The following is an 18461-nucleotide window of genomic DNA, read 5'->3' on the forward strand; positions in this document are numbered from 1 at the left end:
AGTTCACACATGCACAAGATCGGGATATATCTATAGCCCCGCCTACCGGTGAGGTCACACTCATAGTGGGTTCGGTCTTAACAGTAGGTAATTCCAAAGTATCCACACAAGACGTTGATATAAAGGAATGCGCCGCACCCGTATCAAACAAGACAACTATAGGCATATTGAGAAGTGTGCCCATACCTGCCAAGTTTCCTTGCTCAAAGGTTTCTTTCCCGTTTGCCGGCTGTTTCCCCTTCAAGGCGTAGGCCCTTGCTTGCGATGGTAATCCTTGGCGGCGTTGTTGCGGTGGAGGTGCAGGTAGTGCCTGGGATTGTGGACGGAAACCTAGCTGGTTCTGTCTCGTTCCCGTTCCCATGTGCTTGTTTGGGCAATTTCGGATGTAGTGGCCACTCCCACCACAGTTGAAGCACCTAGGGTCTCGACACTCCCCGGCGTGGTACTTGAAGCACCTTCCACATTGAGGGTTCCTCGGCGGAAAGTTTGCCCTCGGTTGGAAAGTATTCTGTCTCCCGCCATTGTAGGGTGGGTTCCTCATGTGTTGTGGCCTCTTACCACCATACTGAGCCTGGTCACCATCCCACCTCCTCTTCTCTTGGTGGCCCGGCTGAGCTTGTAGAGGTGTCGCGTTTGTTGTTGCCACAACTCTTGGCTTAGGGAGTGCATCTTCCACGTCCAGTGCACAAGTCAAGATCTCCGAGTAGGAGAGTTCTCCTCGACAGGCCAACGCGGCCTTTATCTCATCTCTGAGCCCGGCCCGGAACTTCACCGCCCATTTCTCATCGGTGTCCATCAACTCGGGCGCATATCGTGCCATCTGCGCGAGGGCTCGGTCATACTCAGTCACAGTCATTCGGCCTTGGCTTAGCGTGTGGAATTCTACCACCTTGGCCTGTCTGTACGTCTTTGGGACATACTTGTTGTCAATCTCCACCTTAAACTCCTCCCATGTTAGCGCCTCCAGGCGGGCAGGATTCATAGTTCTTTGCTGAGTCTCCCACCAGTAATCGGCAGCACCTGACAGTTGAAAGGTAGCGCCAGCAATGCGCTCCCTATCTGTGCACTCCATGACCCTGAAGATACGCTCGAGGCCGCGTATCCACTCTTCCGCTTTGGATGGGTCTCCTTGTCCGTCAAATTTTGGGGGATTCTGCCTTGAGAACGTAACTATGAATCTTTCTTGTTGAGGCGGGGGTGGAGGTGGTGGTGGCGGTGGTGGTGGAGGTGGTGCCTCCACGTTGGGTCCTTGTCGTGGTTGGCGTGCACGTCTTGGCGGCATTCTGATTCAATATCCAAAAAGTGTTACTACAATTCTCATCCAAAATTACCACTTTCTCAAAATTTTCTTATAAAACCTTCATGTAGTATAAGATGCAACACATAGGATATAAATCAAAATCAAATTCTCATTAAAAGAAAGAAGGCCAACATTGTTCCCAAGAGTAGATCGTACTGAAAGCAAAAACTGAAAAGACAACGAACTATTCTAATTCTAGACTACGACTCTATCATCCTCATCCATAGGCCCTTCCTCCGGGTCTTCGTCGTCGTCCTCCTCGGAGTTCCCTGGCAGAGCCTCCTCATAACCAGCTTCATACCCTTGTTCACCCTCGTACATGCTCACATACTTGTCCTGATACACGACCCTCTCTTCCACCTCCTGTGGGGGCTGTTCCTCTCGAGAGTCCACCAGTGCACAATACACGGCTTTCCGAAAGCCAGCCATGTCACCCACCATGTCATCGGTAGCGGGCTCATGCCACGTGTACCTCCTCGCCGTTCTTTCGGCCCACTCCTTCCAGCTATCGGGAAGCAAATCTATTAGCTTCTCAATGCCGTCATGCTCTGTCACTCCGAACTCCTGAGCTGCCCTCCAGAGGGTGTCGAAGTGTGCCACGAACTCGATCAACGGTACGTGATCCTTCTTCCGGTACACTCTATAATCCCTGAGCACCCTCTGTGCCCTAAGTCTATCGCGATCACTCCGTCGCGGGGTTCGGAACATACGCGCCATCTATAGAAAAACAGAAACAACCGTCTCGCGTATAAAAACAGAGTACATAACCGAAGAGGAGAGAGAGAGAGAGAGTGTATGCATGTATCGCTGTTCTAACCCAAACCCGCTGGTGTTCAAAGGCCAAAAGCTCTTATCTATCATAGGTCCAAGAAGCACTAGTGAAATTCTATCACGTCTAAGTTCAAACATTCAAAAGGCCAACACATACTCACATAAAAGCTCACATCAACATTCACGTCATCATATCATCACACATCAGCCACATGCTTTCATATAAGTTCATCATACATCAACAGTTCATAACACCATAACAGTTCATAACTCAAATAATTTCCAACTTTTCCACATCACGTTGTACCCTTCCACATGTCTCAACATTTACTTAAACTTTACATAAAAATCATTTTCAACACCAAAATCACAATTTCCTCCACTTCCATATACTCTCCAAAATTTCGAAATTTTCATTACCTCATTTCAGGTTGAGTGCGATGAGTCGGATGTTGAGCCAATGACACTTTTGAAAACTTACTCCAGTCAGAAAAAGAATTTTTTGGGTCCAGAGCAGAAAGAGAAAACCTAGGCTCTGATACCACTCTGTCACGCCCGCATTTCCTAAGGATAGGAAGTACGGTGGACCGCGACTAGGGGAGGAATAAAGAAGCGGGGAAGAAAGGGGAGAACAGGAATATTTGACCCAAAAGCATTTATTAAAAAGAAGTTCACTTCAAACATTGTACTAAGAAGACATTTCTAAAGTTAATGTAAACAGAGTTAAATAAAAACAATGTATCGGATTACAAAGCAGCGGAAAAGACCAAAAGACAGATGATGCCGGGTATGACGACACGACACCATCCAAAGACCAAGTAAAACACTCATTTGGCTTTCACTGCTCAACATCCGTCATCCCCATCGCCGCTCAACCTGCACATTAAGAAAACAACATGCAGGGCTGAGTACTTATTGCACTCAGTGGACACACGCCAAAATCATAGTTTGTCATGCCACATCAGTGTAACCTTGGGGTTTTAAGTGTAAGAAAGTAACCCAAGTACACAAAATATATTTCATAAATTCGACTGCGCAGTCATTTTCAGATATTGCCACCCTTATTCCCACTATCATACACTATCTGATCCAACCATGACAAGGGGCGTGGCCACACCCCAGGTCAACTAGACCGGCCAACTTGCTCTCAGATGGCTCCCGGTCTCGTGTACACTAGCCTGAGGGTTCGCAGCCCAACAGACCCGAATTCGATTAAACATATGTGGTAAACCACTTCAGATAGGTTTCAAAACAAAACAATTGGCAAGACAAACAGTTCACCTCCATAAACATTTCCGGAACAAAGTCCGTATTTAAAGATAACCCACATAAAAGTAGGGTAGAAAAGCCCACCTCGATTGCTTAGCTTTTAAAACAGTTCCCTTCAACCACACTTTCCTCGAAAAAGATCACCCTTTTGAAAGATAAATAAATCATGATTAGAGTCAGGGTAGACGATGTTTAAACGACAATGCATGATTCCTACGTGGACGACTTCAACATCTAGCACGTTACACGAACACACACTTAACAACATCTCATAAGCCAAACACACAAAGACACGCCCGAAAACACACCCCGCACGCACCCGACACGCATACGACGTACCCAAAACGCGCACACGACACACACACAACACTCAAACTCCTGGCATACCCTTACTGTGCAACGGCTCACTTGGCTCGGAAAAGGTTCGGAAAAAGCTCGGAAAAAGGATCGGCGTCTCGGCCTGGCTCGGTGTCTCGGCCGCCTGGCTCGGCACCTCGGCCGACCGTCTCGGCCGCCTGGCTCGGCACCTCGGCCGACCATCTCGGCCGCCTGGCTCGGCACCTCAGCCGCCTGGCTCGGCACCTCGGCCGACCGTCTCGGCCGCCTGGCTCGGCACCTCGGCCGCCTGTCTCGGCACAGCTCGGCACCTGACTCGGCACAGCTCGGCACCTGTCTCGGCACAGCTCGGCACTTGTCTCGGCACAGCTCGGCACCTGTCTCGGCACAGCTCGGCACCTGTCTCGGCACAGCTCGGCACCTGTCTCGGCACAGCTCGGCACTTGTCTCGGCACAGCTCGGCACCTGTCTCGGCACAGCTCGGCACTTGTCTCGGCACAGCTCGGCACCTGTCTCGGCACAGCTGCTCGGCACCTTGGCCGACCATCTCGGCCGTCCGGCTCGGCACCTCGACCGACCGTCTCGGCCGTCTGCTCGGCACCTCGGCCGACCATCTCGGCCGCATGCTCGACACCTAGTTTACACCCCTTTTCCTCTGACCCCCGATTCTCAAACCCTATACGACAAACACACCACGCAATCTACATCCCAAAACACACCCAAACACCTGGGATCATCCCTTCCAGACTCTCCACAAAACTGCCCTAGGCTGAACCCAACACTCTCGGCCAACACACACGAAAACTCTCGAACCAAACACTGATTCCTCCGAGCCATCTCTTGGCCAAACACACCCACATACCTCACAAAAGCACAACACTCAGAAACACACCCAAAGCACACACAAACAACACCCAGAACACACCACACGCAGAACTGCGCAGTTTACTTGCAAAAATCATAGTAAAATCATACGACATCCAATGAAGCTGAAAATTACACACCACACCGAAGACACATCCAAGTTTATACGGTTAAAAAATTCGTACCAAAAGGAGATCGTTTGCTCAGTCAAAACGGGGTCGGAACCCACTGTCAGTTACTAACAAAACATGCTCGACAACAACACATAATCACAAAACCTATTCAGCATCTAAACCTTCCCAAAACGTCCTACATGCATGTTTTTCGAATTAAACGAGAGTTGAGGCCTTGTATTACCTTTCCCGGATAGTTCAACGTAGTGAAAAAGCTTTACTTCCTCTTACGACTCCGATTCACGACGAAGGGGGTATCACCTTGAGGAATCCAAGACGATGATGAGAGGGAGTGAATGAAAAAGATGAGAACCGAGAGGGAGAAGGAGAGAGGGAGCTTACCGGTGTTGAGAGCAATTGCAAGAGAGAAAAGAGAAAAACCGATGTGGGGAGAGATTGGAAAGGGGATGATGTATCGGTTAAGAGGGAGTGGGGGGGTTGAGAAGATCGTGGGGTGAGGGAGAGAACCGAGAGAGAGAGAGAGAGAGAGAGATATTTAATTTATTAATTAGGATATTAATTTGCTTTTCAAAAACCATAAACTAAATATTCACACCCATAAACAATGTAAAACAAATAAAACATACCACACCATATCTTAAACAAGATATTCACAAAAAGCAAACACCCTTTTAATTAAAAAAACGGACATTACATGTACATCACTTATGAAGTGCTCTTTTCGGTGGGGCTTTTGAAGACTGATTCGAGTGGGCAAGCTTTCTTCCTCCAAGGAGAGCGGGATCACTTTCCCGTGCCCATCCCATTTTTGACCAAGGTCGACACGTGAGACAACAAGACCATGTGGAAGCTCGACAATGCCGCCCATCGAAGATCCATTGAGGCAAACCCCATTCAAGGGGAGTTTAGGAAGAGGAACATGCCGATGCGCACCCCCGTCAACGACCCCGAGGAGGACTTCACCTTCGACGCAATTGATCAATATCATGAGGGCGGAGAGCATTCACATGCTCAAGGAAGTGGGGCACCGCCACAAGAAGAAGAGGAAGAAGAGGATGAAGTTGAAGGCCGCCGCCGCCGCAATAGGCGAAACCACCGACGAGGGTGGCTGGATCCCGCTGAGGAATTCCAAGCCGACACCTTCGCCCGACTAGGAGAGATGTTCTCTTCTATGGGACAATCGATGGGCGGAGCAACAAGTCAACGCCTTCAACCAACAAGGTTGGGAAGCGCAAGGTGATTGGCGGGCGGCGGAGCAAGATTTTTAGGAAGCTCAAAGGCTCGCGGATGTGCAACAACGTCAACAAATCGCCGAGCTCCAAAAGATGGCCGTCGAGGCTCGAGAGGAGCGCCACACCATGAGTGACAACATCGTCTATCTTATTGGCGCATTCGACGACCTCAACGCTCGTTTCCCTCCTCCTCCTCAAGAATGAAGAAGTCAAGCTCATGACTTTAAATGAGCACATGTATCATTATTTGTTTTGTTTTGAGACAATTTCTTTTTAGTTTTGTGTTGATTAAAAATTTTCGCTGGTTCTGGACTTTCACCAACGACCGCTGCAGAGTGCCAGCAGCCCGCTGGGCACTCACTGGAAAAGTTCTGACTCGTAGCCAGCGACTGCTGCAGAGCTCCCAGCGACCGCTGCCCAATTGCAGTTTTCCAGGGCGATTTTTCGAATTTTTTGAATTTTTTGAATTTTTTCCCGTCCAGCCACTAAGCAAAAAATTTCAAGGTATGTTTTCTTTTTAGTAGTTTACTCATGTCCTTACCGACTCTACAAACTTATTTTACACTTTGTTGTAAATATGTTTGGGGGGATGAAGTGGTGGACCGTGAGCTTAGTTTTTTATGTTTTAGGTTTTTAGTTTAAGTTTTTGTTTTAAAAACCCGAAGGTGAATCCATGTCATGAACATAGCATGAAGTACTTAGGCACACGCATGCTTAGGGACACATTAGACCGAGTTGCCAATGATATGAAGTTCCTTTCATCTTTGATTAAGTATGGTTTGACGTCTTGATATGATGGTTTGGTTAAAAGGTGCATAATTAGTGATTTGTTTGTTCGCCTTGAATTATGCTTATACCTTGTGAGATTTGAGCCTAAATTCTTTCTTGTGTGATTTATCTGCATGCATGTATATGTTTCTAGAACTTTCTCCTAGTCAGCCTAAGTCTACATAGTGTTTAAGTTGATTTAGGAGGATGTTAGGCCATCTTTTCTTAGCTAATTTTATACCTAAAATTTTCGACCCTCTCAAATTTTCAAAATTTTTCCCTTTGGAGCCAATTTTGAGCCTTTATGCCTATTCTTTGGAAGTCAAATAAATGGGGACAATTCCTTGGGTTAGTATAGTTTTTATTATCTTTTGTAAAGGAATTGGAGAGATAAGGAAGAAAGTTATAGAAAATAGTGTGCTTAAATGTAAAGAAGTGCAAGTAGCGAAATAGAAATATTCAAAATGTGTGCTTCATCTAGAATGGATGCTTATGAAAAAGAAAGAAAAGAAAAGAAAAAGAAAAAAAGAAAGGTTGTGAAGAAAATAGAGAAAAAAATCAAAAGTTGGGAAAGTGAGTTGAAGGAGAAAATAAGTGTTAGAAGTGTCTTGTTTTTTTTTAGAAAAGTGGAGTCATTTTTTACTCTACTTGGGATATTTTTATGTTTAAGTCACTTTTTAGCCAAATATTTCTCACATACCAAAGAACCTACATTACAACCAAAAATAAAGATCTTTCGAACTTTTGATGTTTCACATCTAGTAGAGGATGGATTAGACTTTGAGCAAGCCTATAGTAAACTTTGCATGATGCATGATTTGAGTGCTTATATACATTACCTTTATACACTTTGAGAGTGAGAGATAAATCACTTCCCATCTTTGGAAGTTTGCCACATGAAAGCGCATGAATTCAATGTGTTATACGAGTTAGTAATGAAAGTACACTAATAAGCCTTGCTTGATTTGATTGCGTTAATTCATGCTTGATCTATCTATTCCATACTTTGAGGCAATTATGACATCTAGTCCTTATGCATTCCGTGCGTCTACTTTTGTGTCTTTATTGTTTTGTTTGAGGACAAACAAAAATGTAAGTTTGGGAGAGTTGATACGCTCGCATTTTGCACTGTTTTAAGACCTTTATTTGGTCCGTTTTTAAAGTCAAAATCACAATTCATGTCCATATTTTGCATATTTTATCTATTTTGATATTTTGACGTGTTTTGTGCGAAACGTGCATATTTGAGCCTAAAATGACAGCAAAAAGTCGAAGTTGGAAATCTGGAGCATTCGAGACGCCCAGCGGTCCGCTGCAACCCATACAACGGCCGCTGGGGCCCAACGACTGTTGAGCCAGTAGCGGTCCACTCCAGAGAAAGTTGTGCTGAAACGAAGAACACGCCCAACGACTGCTGGGGAGTGCTCAACGACCGTTCCAAGAGTTTCCAAAGCTACGGGATTATTCACAGCGACCGCTGGGTTGAAGTGTAGCAACCGCTATCCATGAGGTAGCGGCTACGGATCACCATGCAGCGACCGCTGGCCAAGGTGCAGCGGCCCGCTGGGAAAACGCGGTGCACAGAATTGACCTACTTTCTCCCCAAGATTTACCAAACTTAGCCCCTTTTTACCTTATTTGCTGATGCTAGATTTTTCCCCTATAAACCTCATACCTCTTCATTAAAAAATCCTCTTTATGCCATTTAATTCGAGAGCATAAATTTGAGAGCTCTTCATTGTGCAAGAGGTTGAAGAAGGAATCAAGAGAAGATTAAGGATTCAACCTTTGGGTTTTATTGCTTTAGTTCTTATGTTCACTTTGTTTTCCCTACAATCTATGTTTTTAGATTACTCTATTATGTGTAACTAAATTAATACGATTCTAGGGATGTGTTAGTAACGACTTTGGTAATACAATTCTGTTTTCTATTTAATATTCGTTTTGTTTTTAAATCGTTTCTTCCCTAAGTTGTTGGATAATGCTTCACGTTTGAGTGACACATTCGGTGATGAATTAATATAACTTGCTACATAATCGTGAGAGGAAGTTGGCGAGTTAGGTCCACTTAGTAGACACTACAATTAGCTTCTCTTAAACGGCACTGTTAATTGAGAAAGAGAACTTTATAAGGGTCTTAGGAGCTTTTGGGAGTTACGGATCTAGGATTGACAACCCTAGTGTTAGTAATCTACACTTGTGCTGCATGGGCAAAACTTATCTGACTTGTTCTATCGAAGTATAAATTGTGCTAGGGTGTTGTAGTTAGAATTTGTATAACCATAGCTGTGAACTCGCATCCCTGGAATTCTCTTATCTCTCATATTTTATCTCTCTAATTACTTGCAATTAGTTGTTTACCTGATTTCAAACTGTTTTTAGTTCTCAAAAATTCCAAAACTTTCGATTTTCCAAATAGTGAACGAAGCTTAGTAGAAGGTAGCCAGTTTGTGATTGTTTTCCTGTGTTCGATATCCGGTACTGACCTTTAGTTATATTATATATACTCTGTATACTTGCAGGTTTATTTAGTGTTAATAAAAAGTGTATCAGTAAATCCAAAAACATATACAACCATTCAAGACTATGGGGTCAAAAATCATATATTAAATTCGCAATACACAATGATGAAATAATTTTCCGTGACCATGAAAACAGCAGCAGTTCCAGGAATTTCATACTGGGGTTGTGATAAATATTTACATCAACTTGGAAATTTAAAATTCATCAATCTATTTCTTCTGTAATTTCAATTTTTTTTCAAAAAAAGTCACATCGTTATATATAAATATAGATTATTTTTAGCGTTTAGAAAAGTTAGTAACTGAAATGGAGATTCTTAGTTATGTAGATAATAGAGGATATATTTTCGCTTAGAGGAAGTTTTATAACTATTAAAAATAAAAACAAAATGCATCATAATTTCTATATAATTTTAAATACAAGCATAATTAGGAACCACAAAGATTATATGCAATCATACATAATTTATTGTGTATACAAATGAGAAAATATATAATAAATAATAAATTATTGTATTTAATCATACAATACTTAAAAAATACTCTCTATGTTTCACAAAAATATATGCACTTTCTATTTTCGTCCATCCCACAAAAATATGTGCATTCCATTTTTAGAAAATTATATCAATTTAATAATATAGGTGTCATTATCCACTAACACTACTTTAACTACCATTCTCCTCTTCTCTCTTACTTTACCATTCCATTTCCTCTCTTTCTTTCTTACTTTACCAATTTTATCTTAATTCCCGTGTCATACCCATTGCACCTATTTTTATAGGACGGAGGAAGTATAATAATAAATATTATTCAATTATACATAATAAAAAAACAGTTAATAAATTAAAATAGAGATCCATGACAGGAAAAAAAAAACAAAAAGAAACATGGCTGGGAGGATTCAAACCTAGGTCACGAGCTGTGACATGAGTGATATGAGAGTATTCTTTTTTTTTGATCAAAAGACCCTCAGTGTTAGCAGGGGGTTTAGGCAGATCCCCAACCCTCAAATAAGATCAAAATGTATCGTTCCAAAACATGATCCAAACACAAAGTGACTTGAATCCAAAGACAGAACAAGACAAAGTAAATTGGAAGCCCCACAAGTCGGGTACCTTATCAGAACTGACCTCAAACTAGGATGAACAAGTGGAAAGACTAAATACCAAGTATCAAATACTAACACAATAACAAGATCATTCCACCTCTCTAAGTCGGAAGCGAAAGTTAGGATATCTAAGCCGGTCCATCCTAACAAGCGACTTTAGGAACCGAGGCGCAAAGACCGAATCATAGAAGGACAAGGCAGGAGTCTGGGCCCCCCTCCCTATAAGAAAGTCGGCAGCACGATTTCCCTCTCTGTAGATATTGGAGACTCTGACCTGCCACTGAAAAATCAAATTGTGAATCTGAGCTATATAATGTTTGAGATCAGCAGAACCAAACTGTCCAGATGACAGTGAAAAAACAAGAGCCGCTGATTCCATATCTATCCAAAGACATGAGAGTATTCTACAACTGGGCTACTTAGTATTTTGGGGGTTCAATTGTACCCACTTATACTTAACTGGATCGGCCACTGCATGAAAGCATATATGGTCATAAAAGAATGACAACATCTTTGAGTGCAATGGAAGAACGAAATGAGTGAAATGGTGTTAATATATAGTAATTCCTGTGTCCCAAGGTAGTTTATAGTATTTTACTCTCTCCATGAAAGAGAGAGTTAAGTATAAGCAAAAAAGAGAGAGTAAAGTATGAGTGAGAATAATGTGTTTGCTCCATGAATTATTCATGGAGTAAACAATAATATGATATGTAGGGATGTCAGCGCAATCCACGATCATGGGCTGGCCCGAATAGCCCGCTAAATTTAGAGAGTTAGGGCTGTAAATTTTCAATCTGATAAAACTACAACTTGATTAGCCCGCAGCCCAATATGGACAGACCCGAAACTCGATGGGCTGGCTCGGTGGGTTGGACCTATGTACATCTATTGTCTATTATTTCTTCATTTTTAACAAATAATTTGACATTTCGTTTTATTATTTTAATAGCATAAATAACTATATGAAAATATTTAATTTAATATACATATATGTTAAATTTTTATTAATATTATCATAGATAAATAAATTAAAAGTTTCATATTAACCATACAAAATATTTTATTTTTAAAATATGCTTAAAATTTCTCAAATTTTTAAATTTTTATTTTATTCCTACAAATTTTAAATTAGTATTTAATTATGTTTGACTTTAAATATTTATCTTAAAATTATCACAATACATCCCATAAAAATGAATATTTTCATCATTATGTATTGGATTGATCAAATTTTAATTTTATCGGTAGCAACCAAATTATCCCACTAGGCTAGCTCGAAACCTGAATATTTAGGGTTAGGGTTGAATATTTATAACCCGATAACATCACAAATCGATTAACCGGCACCCGATTAACCCAAAGCCTGAATAGGGTTGGTCTGAAACCCGCTGGACTGACGCGATTGACATCCCTAAACTGATATGCATGTGAGTTTTATAAATTAATAACATCATGAAATACTTATAATAATAGAACACCTTAAAACTACAAAATTATACTCCATATGTCCCATAATAGGAGTCACATTTGGTATGAATATAAATTTACGAAATATAAAAAATAATGGGTTGAAAAAGTTAATAGAATATGAAACCCATTTTTTATATTGATTTTATAATAAAATGTGAGAAAAGTTAGTTAGTGAAATGTGAGACCTACTTACTACTATGGTAAAAGTGAAATAAGACTTTTATTGTGAGACGGACTAAAATGACACATTGTGACTCTTATTGTGGGATGGAGGGATATATTGCTATCTTCACTATAATTATAAGTGTACAATAACAATTAACATCACTAACAAAAGAAGAAATAGCAAATATGACAAGTAGGAGAGAGAAAGAAATGCACTTTACGGCAAAAGAATGTATACTCTCTTAATTGCTTCATTGAACAAGGCAAGATTTCCTCTATAGTGGACTAGATTTGAAACTTGACAAAGCCATACATATCAAGCAACATACCAAGATTGACTTAATAATTCGCACAATCAAACTATTCACTAACTTCAAATCTAGAGATTCATCAACCTGGTCAAAAAATAAAAGAATTTCTACAATTGAGTATTCTAATTCCTGCATGAATGATGCATCAAGAGTTGTTCTCCTCCTTGATCTCTGCATTCTCCAGTTTTCTCTTTGTAGCTTTCCTCTTCTGTTGGATTATCCGGATGTACTCCATCACGATCATGTGGACCTTGGGAGCGAGCTTACTCGTCGAGGTGATGTTGAGGCCTGACTTCTTGAGAGTGTGCACCAAATGCCTTTCAGCCTTTTGGATATGGGGAGGGCAAAAAGAAGGGACCGTTGATCTAAGTATTGGTTTTCCACAGAGTATCGGTCCTGTAGTCGAACTGATACTGCTAACCATGAAAGATAAACGAAAAAGTATCAGCAAACATGACACATCAGACATCAGGCCTCAAAGTAAAATTAACCATGTGAAATTTATTTGAAAGTGGAAAGAGATTTCCAGATGCTCAAGAATGATTGCCAACAGAATCTTATGATGTTTCCCAGATGTTACTATTATTGAATATGATAGGTCTGAAAAGGAAATTCTTCCAACCAGAGATAGACAACGCAGCTGATAAAAGATATCTTACACCACATGTAAATTTTGAGAGTAAAATTTAAAAAATACAACAGTGGTCCACATTTAGATGATCACTGAAAAATCATAGCCTATGGAACCAATAATCGCCAGCTACAGCTCCCCAGAAAGGAAAGAAGAGAATCAGCTCTTACACCAGAAATCTAGCCTGCTTTTCTTAAAAAATAGTGTCAAATGCTAAATTTATCTTGAAGTCACCTTTTCCAGGCCTTCCAATGAATCAGTGCTAGAAAGCAAAATACCAGCAGACACTGAGTGCAAGAAAAATAAACTAGAATCTTCAGATAGCATTGGCAGCTTTCAACCATCATCAGATGGCAACTTGAGAAAAAGGTAAAAATTCATAGCAAACTAGTAACAGTCGAAACTACAAAATAAAAGTAAAGTAGAAGCACGATCCAAATGCAGTTGCAGAATTACAATCAGGAATGCTTATCATTGTGCCTGAATTATGTGCACTTTTTGCCTGGCGCACCAAAAGCTATTCATCTATTATTGCAGGTTTTAAAGGTGTATACATGAAGACATCATTTGCACAATTGCACCAGAATATATTTTATAAAACGGTACTATTCCTTTCGTGTTTCTATTCACGGTAAAATCTTCATAAAAGTGTACTACTTGTGCAGTTGGAGATGCTATTAGTTTCTCCTGCTTAGCCAGACATTAAAAAGGTTCTGGTTAAAACTATTGGTACCTATTAGATGAGTGTTCTTTTCAGGACAGAAACTTCCACATACCTGACATAAAAATTAAAAAGATATTCCTTTATATGTGACATTAGAATAATATATAGATATTCCTTTATGATCTTAAAACAGAAGGAAGAGATATATGCGTGAAACATAGAATCCATCGTAGACGACTTTATCAGTAAACGCAAGTGAGTCGTGTGACTAACACCCATCCTTTTTAGCAGGAAGAAAAAAATTCCAAAGAGGCACTTCTGGTTAAACTCTTGGTACCTATTGGATGAGCATCCTTTTCAAGATGGAAACTTCGTCATACATGGAGCAAGTCAGTAAACAAATATAAAGATATTCCTTTATATGTGACGTTAAAGAAGTATATAGATATTCCTTTATGATCTAAAACAGAAGGAAAAGATATATGCATGAAACATAAAATCCATCAACGAAAACTTCATCTGTAAAGACAAGTGAATCACGTGACTAACACCCTCCTTTCAGAAGGAAGAAAAAGTTACAAAAGATACGTTTCACAGGATGAAAATATAGTGGTGTATGAATCAAAGCATATCGTTTTCTGCATGAATATGCAATTTTGCACATAATTCAAATGGAGAATTCAAAGTTGAAGTGCATTATCCAGGTGCAAAGTCAACTACGTTGCTACAAAATTTACCATGTAATTCAAAATTGGATGAGTTTGAATTGTGACTGACCATGATAAGATTTCTAAACAAACAATCTCAACTGATTCTTCATAATATAAAAAGAAAAGAAAAACACCTCAAGTGCAACTGGCTGGGCATATTTTAGACATTTATTACTACTTCTACCCAATATTATAGGTCGAGTTCAGAGGACATGGAAAATTGAAAGTTCCTTATCATATTTTATTTTCTTGATAAGCAGTAGTTGAATATTAGTGGTGAACTGGTAATACATCATTAATAATTTAAATGTGAAATGGCAGTTTTAACTTTTAAGTGAATTAATAATATTTATTATGAAAAAGGGTTTTTAAAATTGGTCCATATATCAAACTTATCAAAGTTGATCATAGGTCAAACTTAGAGTAATTTGTTTTATGCTCTGCATGCTTGTAAGAATTAATGAGTTTGTGATCTATAGTTAAGCATTGCAAACTGCACATGCTTGGTCAAGTTGCATCCAGGCCACCAATTTTATACCAAAGTCATGAGAATACAGTAAGAATATAGCATTTCCAAGATTATTTTAAGTCTCATTAAAGTCTCTCTTCAGTCGTATTTTGTTTCTTCATCACGCATCAAGGCAAGGATCAACGACAAATTTAGGTTTAAATTGTATTGTATGTCAATCAGTGTTGTTAGAACTTAGGGGCGCAGTGGGGCGATTATGTCAAAAATCCACGGCACGGGGCGATGGGGCATGCGCCCCATGAATTGGGGCGAACTAACAGATTAGAGTTCTTCTACTCTCGATATATTCAAAAAGAATTTTAGTAGACGAAGAAGGAAGAAGAATTAATTGAGATAAGGAGAATAATAGCTGCAACGTTATTATTTTCGGAGAATTGAAGAAGTTATATTTTTAGGATATGTTTGGAGATTTAAAGGAATTAAGATCACGATTAACGGAAAAGATTTGAACATTCCCTGTAATTTAGTTAGCTTAGGAAAAGAAAATTTGAAGGTTTTAGGGTTTACTAATTTAAAAAATTAGGCGCCCCAACCGCTCCAAGGCTCGCCCCAGCCAATTCAGTTGCCGCCCTGAGCACGCCTGGGGAGCATTTTTAACGACACTAATGTCTCGGGGCGCGCTTTTAACAACACTGATGTCAACAACTCCTACCCATTAAGCTAAGTGATTTATTGTACTACCATCTGCATACTTGGCAGCATCTTCCTAGTTTCATCCATAGATTCTCCACGGGTTTCACAAACTGATTTAATACATAAGACAATTATATCTGTCCAAAATAGTCATTCCATTTGTACAAGAGAAAAAAAGAGTGTCATGCATAAGATTTGATTGAGTCTTAGTTGTGTCATAGAAAGATAGCCATTCTGCAAACCATGAGAAAGGTAAAATCTATACTAGACTATTTAAAATAGCTCTACTGCATAAAACACGAATAGAGAGTAATCAAATTAATTGCAAGTAACATAAGACATCAAGGAGATCAACAATGAGCCCTAGCAAGTTTTGTCAAGCAGTGGCATAAAAGCAGCCTTCCAAGGTCAAAACATGTACATTACATACAACATAGCAAGATCACAGAAATATAAGAATCCAAACCTATTAAGAGCAACCAGCATGACCAATTAGATTGAGCACCATATATTATACACTAGTTATAATTTTAGTAATTAGCATATGCAAAGCTGATATTAGCAATTAGCATATGCATAGCTAATTTCTGATTGGCTACATAAAGAGGTTGAGGGTTAATCAAGTAAAAAAAAGGAAGCAAACCTCTTAATGTTGAAATTGCAAGGTTTGTATAGGGTCTGTTTGGTATCAGAGAGTATATGCATATGACAAAAGTCCGTTAGCACCATCGCCTTTGCCTTACAACCGTTGACGCCACACCTACCAGTGGCATTAAACCCCAAATCGTTATCCGAATTGATCCTCTGATTCTCCTCATTCTCCTCGACGAAGGGACTTTTCCCATACTCCCAATAGTACTCCCTGTACTTCAATTTCATCTCCTCCATCAATAGCCAATACTGGTCACGGTAAATCCGCGCCAGCTGTTTCACTCTCCGGCCGCGCCGCTCGATGACTTCTGCTTGGGTCAGGAACTCCGATTTCGATAAGGCGGCGTCTTGTTCGGAACCGTCGATGCGAATTGCGACGGCGGAGGACGACGGCGAAGGATCCGGCATTTGGGCGATTGAGGGATGGTTGTGTATGGTTGTGGTGGTGGCCGCAGCGGTGTTAAGCATTACGCTTGCTGAGTTGTACGGAAGCAAGGATTTTGTGAGGCATTATATATCTCTTTGCTGTGTGGACGTACAACAACTCCGGCCTTAGGGCATCATTAATCCCGTCCCCATTTCCGGCCCCAAGTCTCCTCCACGTCATCATTCCTCTACAGTTGCGGCCCAGGCCCCAACTGCTGTAACCCTGCAGGTTGCGGCCCGGGCCGCAACTAATAAATGACACTATTCACAACTCCAACCTATTTAACTCATAAAATAAAAAACGCTGGAAATTTATAACACGGAAAATTTAATTTCATCGAATACTGCAAAATTACAACATAGAAATTTTAAAACTGAAAATAAAATACATAAAAACATAACGTCAATTCTGGAAAATATTGGTGCGAGTCCAAATTTCTTCGATTAATCCGTGAAAAGCCGCAAGGCAGCTTGTTCACGGTCTCGGTGAATATACATCCGGGTACGTGGTACCCGGGTTTGTTGTTCGTTCCAAGCTTGGATAACAGCTTGGTAGCGTTCAACTTCGTTGTTGATTTCTTCTTGGATTGCCGGTAGCGCCTCTGCTAACGACCGGGACATTTGATCTTCGAATATTCTTTAACTTGGAGGCATTTTTTCGAATTCTAGGAAGAGATTTGAAGTTGAATATGAAGTTGAATGTGTATGAAAATGGAGTGGTATTTATAGAAAAAATTTTCGAATTAAAAAAAAAAAAAAATTGGTTGCGGCCCGGCCCGAGGAGCGTGTAACGCTGGGCCGGGACTCTACAGTTGAGGCCCGTCACCGCGCAACGCCGTCCCAGGCCGGGACGCGGGACGCGCGACAGGCCGGGAACGCGGCCCCGGGACTGGCCTGGGCCGTGACTCTCCTCGGTGCAACGCTCGGGACAGGCCGGGACTCGTGAGATGCTGCCCGGCCCCTTGCGTTACAGATGCTCTTATGTCATACAAACTATTTTCTTATAGTCCGTTTTATTTTAAACTTATACCATTAAAATACACACTATTAATAATATAAAACTCACTCTCCACTTACACTATCATTTATCTTTTTCTCTCTTACTTTACCAATTATACATTAAAACTCAGATCAAACCAAATATTTATTCTTTTCAGGAACAGAGGGATTATATAAATCAGGAAACGAATGAAATTTCAAGGATGTTAATTTCACTTGCTCTTTAGTTATTCTAATTAGTTCTACTACGTTCATCTGACTCAAGTTTTACTACGATTTGTCCCCCTATCGTGTATCAATACTCGTGACACAAATGTGGTATGAATACATAAGGCCATCCGCAACGCTGTCTCTTATCCGTCTCTTAACCGTCTCATCTCTTAACTATTCATGGGCTCCACTGTACTTTTCACTTCATCTCTTAACTAAGAGACAGAACCTGCAACCCTCCATCTCTTATCCGTCTCTTAATCATCTCATCCCTTAACTATTCAATTAATAAAAACACACTTCATTAAATAAAATAAAATTACAACTTAAAATTCTTAAAAAATTAAAAAAACATAATTAAAAATCCTAAAAAAATGAAAAATACATCATTTAATTTCTTCCGCTCACTCTCTCTAAATTCAAAATCTCAAAGCTCAAATAAGCAAAAGATCATGTGTGTCTACCGGTTGCCAAATTTTGCCCAAATGTGCTCCATTAGATCATCTTGGAGTTGGGCGTGGGCGGTAGAATCACGTGTCCTTGCCCGAATAGACAACTGATCTTGTATAGACGGATGCACTCCACTGCGAGGTGGGCTAATTGTGGTAGAGCTTCCCAGGGTTTCTTGGTCGAACCAATTTCCCGCCTCAGGTCCTTCGTCGGCGACAATCATGTTGTGCAAGATTATGCACGTATACATGATGTCGACCATACTCTCCATAAACCACGTACGAGCCGGGGCTTTGATAATGTTG

General features: G+C 40.6%; 1 protein-coding gene across 1 annotated transcript; it reads right to left on the bottom strand.

The window, feature by feature from the left end:
• Nucleotides 1–12158: 12158 nt before the first annotated feature.
• On the bottom strand, nt 12159–16592 carry LOC121811027 (INO80 complex subunit D-like). The gene is made up of 2 exons (XM_042211780.1): nt 16064–16592; nt 12159–12666 (listed from the first exon to the last, which is right to left on the bottom strand). Exons 1-2 carry the CDS (start codon nt 16537–16539, stop codon nt 12399–12401), a joined length of 744 nt encoding a protein of 247 aa, XP_042067714.1. The 5' UTR covers nt 16540–16592; the 3' UTR covers nt 12159–12398.
• Nucleotides 16593–18461: the final 1869 nt, after the last annotated feature.

This window comes from Salvia splendens, chromosome 7 (assembly GCF_004379255.2).
Source record: "Salvia splendens isolate huo1 chromosome 7, SspV2, whole genome shotgun sequence".
Taxonomy (NCBI): domain Eukaryota; kingdom Viridiplantae; phylum Streptophyta; class Magnoliopsida; order Lamiales; family Lamiaceae; genus Salvia; species Salvia splendens.

Bases quoted from the DNA above. Each gene is read 5' to 3' on its own strand.
- LOC121811027 (XM_042211780.1), bottom strand. From the start codon at position 16,539: ATGCTTAACACCGCTGCGGCCACCACCACAACCATACACAACCATCCC. The intron at 12,667-16,063 runs GTTTGCTTCCTT...CATGGTTAGCAG, and splicing joins TGCAATTTCAACATTAAGAG to TATCAGTTCGACTACAGGAC.